We start from the raw sequence: 8,709 nt of genomic DNA on the forward strand, positions 1-8,709 counted from the left end.
CATATGAATAAAAATTTAAATAAGTGTTCTTAAATTTATTTTGGACTTGAAAATATTTTCTAAGATATTTCTGTTGTTTTCACCAAATGACTTAGGAGGTATAACATATAAAATTTAAAAAAGTCATTTTAGCCCTCCATTTAATTTTTTATCTTTTTAGTCCTTAAACTTGCGTTTTTATCAAATCACCCCAAAATGGATAAAAAAAATAACAATTTTTTAACTTTGCTAACGTGGCATATACTTTCCATCCATTTTGGGGTGAATTGACAAAAAAAATGTAAGTTCAAGGGCTAAAAGAGACGAAAAATTAAATGAATGACTAAAATGATTTTTTTTTGTAAAGTTAGAGGGCCAAAAAAAAATATTATGTTTAAAATTTATCTTAAATGTTGTTATATCAAAAGCTTTAGACATCAAAGCTAACAATTAAAAAAACTTTTATTTAATATTGACTAGTAATCTATACTATTGTTTAAACATCTGAATGAGTTGGTATCATGAATCAACTAACATCAACTCAGTTAGGCTAACAAATATGATGTGTTTCTTTTTTTTTCTTTTTATATTTTTATATAAGGGTAATTGTTTGATACAGTAAATGATGAACAAGTGGGTTTAAAAACTATATATAAATATATAACTATTGATGTTTGTCAAGGCCACCAAATACAAATTTCCTACGCTGTAACTAAACTAAACAGTAGTATAGAGAAGCAGGGTCAATCTTATAAGGACTTGAGATTCCTAATATCATTTTTTTGCGTGACAACTTCCAAATTCTTGGCAGTTATCGTGCCCATGACTTGTAACATGCTGAGTTGAAAATAAAATGAAGGGGTTTTAGCTGATTAAGTTTAAAAATATAAATTGAACAAAATAATAATTAAATTATAAAACCAAAATTAAATAACTGAAATTAAATTAGATAATCAAATACGTCTTAGCCTTAGACTCGGAATATTTCGGACTCGAGTGATCCTTAAAAGTGAACTTTTCCTTCCAAGTGATAAGTTGGTTATATCGATCAAAGATGTCTTAACCGCCAACTTTTCCTTGTGTAGTTAATTTCGGTACACCCTGCAAATCAACCTTTACTGACTATCTAACCACACAACACGCGTCCGTAATTTAAGATCTCGGCAGCCTTACGATCTAGAAGAGCCCAACTCAAATTAATTGCCTCAACCGTATGGGTCGTTTAAATCCAATCACTATCTCCCTTGATGGAATCCAACTAGCCTTTTCCCACCTGGGCACTCCAATTTGTTTGGGAGAACCCAAACACAAAAGGCACTCCAATTTATATTATATGGGTAATTTTTGTCAAAGTCAAAAGTATGATTTTTTTATCAACCCAAAAATAATTCTGCAATTTTTAATTTAGCCCCCAACTTACTTTTTGTTTCAATTTAGCTGGATTTTGCTTGTTTTTTAACTTTGGCACTCCAATTGTTCCCTTAATAAAATTTAAGCAAGAAATCACAAGTTTAGTAATATTCTATTAAAAAATGAACAAAAATTAAGTACATATAAAAATAGCTTGCTATCAACCATCAAACAAATATTTAAATATTTTTAGCTTATTTGAAAAATGAAATGCATGGATAGAGAGAGGATTAGACTATATATATTTGAGAATTAAGTTGCATGGGTGTAGTATTGCTAAGCTTCATAAGTTGGAGTATGATTCGCATTTTAACCAAGCAATTACATAATTTAGTAATATAATCGCATTCCACCAAGACTCTCAAATTCAATCTAATTAAAATATAAGAAATAAAAAAAGAGGATAAAATTATATAAAACAAATGAATTTTATAATGATGAAGAGTATACAATTTTCCTTATATATTGCTTTGCGTTGAGTTTACTTAAGAACAGATGGAAATGAGTTGGTGATATCATTGTCAAAGGACCCCACTCTTCTAATTAATCTAAACTCACAACTTGCTTTGCTTTAACAATGTCAATGCCGTTGTTCTTTGATTATCATACTCACCCTCAATGGCCCATTCCCCTTTTCATTTTACAACTCAATACTCCCAGAATTTGTTTTCCTTTTTCAGTAATTAACAAGGATTGAATGACAATGGATGATCAGAAATGAAATCAAGAACGTTGGGTTGCCTTCTTCTTACGAAATATGACCTCTGTGTCCAATCCGAAGCCGTCAACTTTTCGGACCCGAACCAGCTGCGATCTCTGGAACAAATGAATCAACGGTTTCACGCTGTACAAATCGTTGGCCGAGTATTTGTCAGCACGCGTTGACAGCGCCACGTGCAACACGCAGACACCATCCGGCTTCAGCGTCCGCTCGATTTCGCCAACGAACTTCCGCGGGTAGAGCGCGTGGTCGAACACGTTGGAGAACTCGAAATCGAACGTCTCGTTGTCGAATGGTTGGTTATGGAAGTCTCCTTTCAAGACGAGCGGCGGGGACGGCACGAGATCGATGCCGACAGAGTCGGAGACGCCGACGCGTTTGAGAGCCTCGACCTCTTGGCCTACCCGGGCGCCGATGCAGAGGGACTTGGAAGAGTTAGAGAGGAGGTTTTGGAGTTGTAGCTCCCGGAGGAAATTGGAGAAGACGTGGATTTTGCGGTCCCAGTCACGAGTCATCCATATTTTCCGTAGTTTTGGGTTGAGGGTTTTGTTGAGTTGGCGTTGGATGTAGGCGTCGTAGGAGGTGTAGCCAGGTCGGATTTTGAGGTCTACCTCGGAGGCAGAGGAAGCGTGGGTGGTAGCAGCGGTGGTTGTGAGGAATGATGTTAGGGAGTGGTGACGCTGATTAGAAAAGAAGAAGAAAAGGATGAGGAATGAAAGGGAGGCGAAGGTGAGAAAGTAGTATTTTAGCAATGGAGGTTTCGTTTTAACCGTCTTCATGCCTGCAAGAAACACCAACCCCAACAAAGGTGTACTTTGCTTTGGGCAATGCGCGTAGAGAGGGGAGGGGGGGGGATGTTGGAGAAATTGGATTAAATGGAGGAGCAAAAGCGGAATAAAATAAATATTACTTTCCGGCGCAACAGTGACAAAATGACAAGCGGAATCATAGTAGTGCTCTCAAAGTGGCTGTTTTTTTCATTAACTCAAAGCCAATTATTAAATATTATTAAAAATGATCTATTTATCCATCTATACTTTATATAAAATTTTAGCTTAATTGTTAAAAAAATTATGTAATCGATTAAGAAAGTTGGTAGAGCTCATTTATAGTAATTAATTGAGAAATTTTAATATATTGCCACATACGCGATGATTGACATGGAAATATGTTGATTGATTTTAATTATTTTATATGAAATTAATTGATGTTTAATTATTTTATGTGGATTTAATTGTTTTCTAAAAATTTATATTAAAATCTTTTTGTTTTTCCTCAAACCATCAGTATTAACTTCCCTCCATCACATCTCATCTATCAAAATTATTACTCATCATTCCCCTTTTAACTCACCAAACACTATACACATTATCACTCAAACCTCTCACTTCTCATTTAAATATAAATTCATTTACATACTCTTTCGCTTAAGCGTAGTAATACAAATTCAATTAAAAATTATCTTAAAAAACAATTTTTTCCTATGAATCTATACTTAATACAATATGAATATTTGTATATTTAATTTGTCATATAATATAAATATTTTAAGAAAATATCTTTAAAAACTATTATTTAATTAAATTATATATAACTTTCACATAATTCATTTTCTATTATCATTCTTTCAGAAAACTATTATTCATTTAAATATATGTATTTTCTACATAAATTTTCTTTCACCGGTATAATAGATGGGTGTCACATAAGTTAATATTTGTTTAATGACTTTTTTTAGTGGGGTGAAAAGAATGATTTTATTACATTTATTATATATTTTTATTTTTCATTATTTTTCATTATGGTCAAAATTATTAACTTGAAACGCCTATGGTTGTTTGCAAATTAATATGGTTTTCCATTACATGATTTATATATTATCCATTAGTAGAGGTTGAATGTAACCGTTCAAATTTAAAGGTTGGTTCAAAAAATGGAAAGGTTTAGATAAAATACGAAATTTAAAAAATGAGTTTAGTTAAAATTTAAGGTTCACTTTCTATATGAGTTGGCCTTCGGGTAAGATTTTTTGGCCTATACTCAACCGGGCTCGGTCTGAATATATTAGTATAAAAAATATTGTATTAATTATATATGTTAAATAATAATTATAATAATAATAATAATAATAATATGTATTTATAAATCACTAACCTAATAATAATTAAATTCATTATACAAAACTTGAAAAAAGATTTACTCAACTAAATAACTCAATCCAAAATTTAAAATTTTAAAAATTATATTTAATACAATAAAATATTGATTATATTTTTTTATTTTTTTAAATAATAAAATATTTGTTATATTTATGGTAGTGCTTTTTTAATATAAATATTTTTTAATGTGTTAGAAAATTTTTATTTTAGTCTTTTTTAGTACATTTGGTGCATTATATTAAAAAATATTTTTAAATAAAAAATTAATCTAAAAAAATTAAATATGGACGAGTAGGGTCGAATACAAATTTATCTTTCTTAAATTAGATCGAACTTAAATAAAAGAGTAAATTCATTTTTCGAATCAAACCCAAACTTAAAAAATTAATCTAAGAATATTGTATAAGCCCCACCCGACCATTAATGGTGTAACATATAAATAAAGAGACTCTGTTTATGGTACATTCTATATCTGAAATTTGGAAGAAGCAACAAAATTTATTATCTATTTTGAAGGTGGACTATTATTTGGTATACTAAATAAAATAAAATTTTCATAAATAGCATCGGAATCATTTACAAATATTTTAAAACAATTTCCTTATGTCAACAACCAAAAATTTAAAAATAAAAATAAAAATAAAAATAAATAAAAGAGAGTGGTGGCACTATTAGGGAGTTGGTCGGGTTGGACTTGGTCGCTGTACATTTTATACATAAAATATTTTGAGATCAACACATGTAAAAATGTAATAATCTCGTGCAAATCATGAAACTCAATCCCTATATGTATTCTAGACACACTTCACATATGTAAATATTCAACATTGAATCTCCAACACCCTTGTCATTCCCACCTAAAATTAAAAAACACTTGCATTTTAATATAAATACAATAAAATATAAAATTAATAACAAACATCGAGATATGGTGTGACAGTTACTCACCTCATTCCTTCATTATGTGATTGGAGATTTGATTTTTGCCCATGGGAATGAAGCAATAAAGCGTATTTCATTGCCACTTAGTCATTTACCTTTTCAGAGAATACTCGAAAAAAAAAAGAAAAAAAAGAATGTAACACCCTAACCCCGGCCTGGATGTCCATACCGAGTTTAGAGAGTTACAAACACCATACCAATCGTTAACAAGTTAATAGGATAGATAATCCTAATTATAGAACTTCAAATAGTCACCAGAAAGATTTTGGTGCTCAAACATTATAGATCCATAACATATTAACAACATAATCTCATATTAAGCATCATAAATTAATAAAGATGACCGAGCTGCCGCGATATCGATTCGGTTTAGTTCGGTGGGTCACCTGAAAGTCAAACATAACAAAATGAGTTTTGAACTCAATGTGTAACGAAGAATAAGTAATTCAACTTAATACGATCACGAAGTGATCTTATTCAGAAGGTTATACAATTCTAATATCCACAACCTCGATATAGAGCAGATCAGATATACTCAGATAACATATATGAGTAGTAGCAGTTTATCATCATGCCTAAACCGATAGAAGAACAGATTCACAACAGTTTATCCTAGTTTCCAACCACTACACACCATCTCCGACCTACCCAACACACCATTAAGGATGTTCAGTGTCCATCCATCCCTTCACACCGTAATGTGTCAATTTGACACGTTACAGAATTACATCATAGATGCTAACACATTTTGCGTTAAACGCCAATTTCAGATTCAATCAAAAAATGGTTAAACCACTATTCAGAACAGAATACTCCCTTCTTCGCACTTCTCCAATCCAACACATTTAGAACACATAATTTCACATTACATTCACAGATTTAACAACCAGATATCATTTGTACATTAACAATAGTTTCTCATTGAATCTCATTTCATATCAAACAAGTCACAGATAATCAATAGCAATCACAACAAAGATTACGATCGTAAAATGGGTTCCTAAACCACAATGAATGTCACACAGCCTGGACACACAGTCGTGTCCTTGCTCGTATGACTCACACGGCCTGTTACACGCCCGTGTTGTGTACCCTGTGCTTCCAAACAATAACAGAGAGTTACACGGCTTGGACACACGACCGTGTCCTTACCCATGTGACTCACATGTTCGAAGCACACGCCCGTATGCTGGCTCGTGTGGTCCTTGATCCATAAATATAGAGTTACACGGTCAAATAGTGTAGGGTTCACACGGGTATAAGCCCGTGTGGTCCTAATTTGACAAACAGTGAGTTACACGACCGATCGCACGGCCTGTCACATGCCCGTATGGCTCACACGGCCTGACCACACGCCTGTGTACTGGCCATGTGACGTTGATAGCCACCATTTTTGGCGATTTGAAACTTGCGAAACTTGAGAATTTCGTTACGCACCTGATTTCACTTTGTCAGAAACTGTTTCGGAGACTTTTCAGACTCTAATTAATCATTTCACAACAAAATTTCACAATCAATTCCACATTCTCACCACATTAATCTAACATCAACTTGTCGAGAATTTCGACATTAACCTCTTCCAACTCATACACTCACCTCGTTCGAGACGTAAATATATCGTACTAACACAGAGGGTTAGCGTCTTTTGCAATATTATTGCCTAAACAAGACAATCAAACGATCAATTAACAACATTTCACCACTTGATAAAACCTACTTCGACTAAACCATTTCGACAACTTTCTTTAACATCACAGACTTGTATTGAAAGTAGAAGACGAAAAAACTTACTCTTAATATTCCGACGACTTAACAAACAGCACCGAATTGTTTCAAAATTTGAGAAAATCAAAGTACAAAAGAGTAAAATAAAAAAAAAACAAAAGAAAGAAAGAAAAGAGGAAAAGTAACATACAAGAAGAAAATAAAAAACTTTTAGATTCATCCGGCAATAGCCAAAAATAATACCCTCCAACACATACGATGGGATTCGAACTCGGTACCAAACAGAATACAGAAAGATACTTAACCAGTGAACTAGTAGACTCATTCTTGTCACAATAACACATCGGATTGAACTTAAGCGGGCAAAGCTTGCTTATAGGTTGTTTTAAAACTTACAATAAAACTTTAATAATGCGATTTGAACCCTAGACTTTAAACTCAGAAACAGAACACAGAACCACAAATACAGAAATTAATTACTGCAGATTTTTCCCAGTTAAAACTTAAAATTTTTTGGGCGTTACAACTCTCTCCCCCAAAAAGAAATTTTGGCCTCGAAATTTTACCTGAATCGAATAAATACGGATACTGTTGTTAAACAAATTCTTCCGGTTCCCATGTGGCGTCCTCGGTACCGTGGTTCCGCTACAAGACTTTAACCAGAGGAATGACTTTCTTCCTTAACACTTTAACATCACGGTTTAATATTTGTACAGGTTCCTCTTCAAAGGTTAAATCAGGTCGCAGTTCAACCTCGTCGACAGTAATAATATGCGACAGATCTGATCGATATCGTCTTAATATTGAGACATGAAATACATTATGAATTTGATCCAACTCTGGCGACAATTCTAGCTAATAGGCAACAAGTGCAACCCGTTTTAGTATATGATAAGGTCCAATGTATCTCAGACTTAACTTATCCTCACGTCCAAATCGGAGAACCTTCTTCTATAGTAACACCTTCAAGAAATCTGTTCACAAACAAAATGCTCAATTTCCTTCCTTTTTAAATTCGCCTAAGAATTTTGGCGATCCAAAGCAGCTTTCAATCGTTCACGAATTATTTTCACAGTATTCTCAGTCTCGGACACCAACTTAGGACTTAATACTCGGCGTTCATCTAATTTCGTCCAACACAACGGGGTATGACACTTACGACCATATAAAGCTTCATACGGTGCCATCTGTATACTGGCCTGGAAGCTATTGTTGTATTCAAATTTCGCTAACGGTAAGTATTCTTCCCAGCTACCTTTGAAATCTATCATATAGCCTTGAAGCATGTCTTCGAGAATCTGAATAATATACTTCGAATGACCGTCAGTCTGAGGATGATAAGCAGTACTGAAATTGAGTCGAGTGCCTAGGGTTTCATGAAGTTTCTTTCAGAATCGGGACGTAAACTATGGATCTCTATCTGAAATGATCGATATTGGAATTCTATGTAGTCTAGCTTAGCCAATTTCTGTAAAGAGTAATCCGTTCGGATCGGAATGAAATGAACTGACTTGGTCAATCAATCAACAATGACCGAAATTTAATTTTTCTTAGTAGTGGTTAAAGGTAAACCCGTAACAAAATCCATAGTTATTCGCTCTCACTTTCACTATGGAATTTTAACTGGTTGTAGCAAACCAGAAGGTAACTGGTGTTCGGCTTTAACTTTTTGACACGTCAAACAGTGTGGAACAAAAGTGACCACATCTCGTTTTAGTCTAGGCCACCAATATAGTTTTTGTAGATCTTGATACATTTTATTCTCACCCGGGT

At 33.3% G+C, this 8,709-nt stretch overlaps 1 protein-coding gene across 1 annotated transcript; it reads right to left on the minus strand.

The window, feature by feature from the left end:
• Positions 1-1,798: 1,798 nt before the first annotated feature.
• Positions 1,799-3,269, minus strand: LOC107886488 (uncharacterized). The gene has a single exon (XM_016810462.2). The coding sequence runs from the start codon at positions 2,887-2,889 to the stop codon at positions 2,113-2,115; it is 777 nt and encodes a 258-aa protein (XP_016665951.1). The 5' UTR covers positions 2,890-3,269; the 3' UTR covers positions 1,799-2,112.
• Positions 3,270-8,709: the final 5,440 nt, after the last annotated feature.

The sequence above is a fragment of the Gossypium hirsutum genome, chromosome A03 (genome assembly GCF_007990345.1).
Source record: "Gossypium hirsutum isolate 1008001.06 chromosome A03, Gossypium_hirsutum_v2.1, whole genome shotgun sequence".
In the NCBI taxonomy this organism is placed as follows: Eukaryota; Viridiplantae; Streptophyta; class Magnoliopsida; order Malvales; family Malvaceae; genus Gossypium; species Gossypium hirsutum.

Coding starts and splice junctions, on each gene's coding strand:
- LOC107886488 (XM_016810462.2), bottom strand. CDS start 2,889: ATGAAGACGGTTAAAACGAAACCTCCATTGCTAAAATACTACTTTCTC.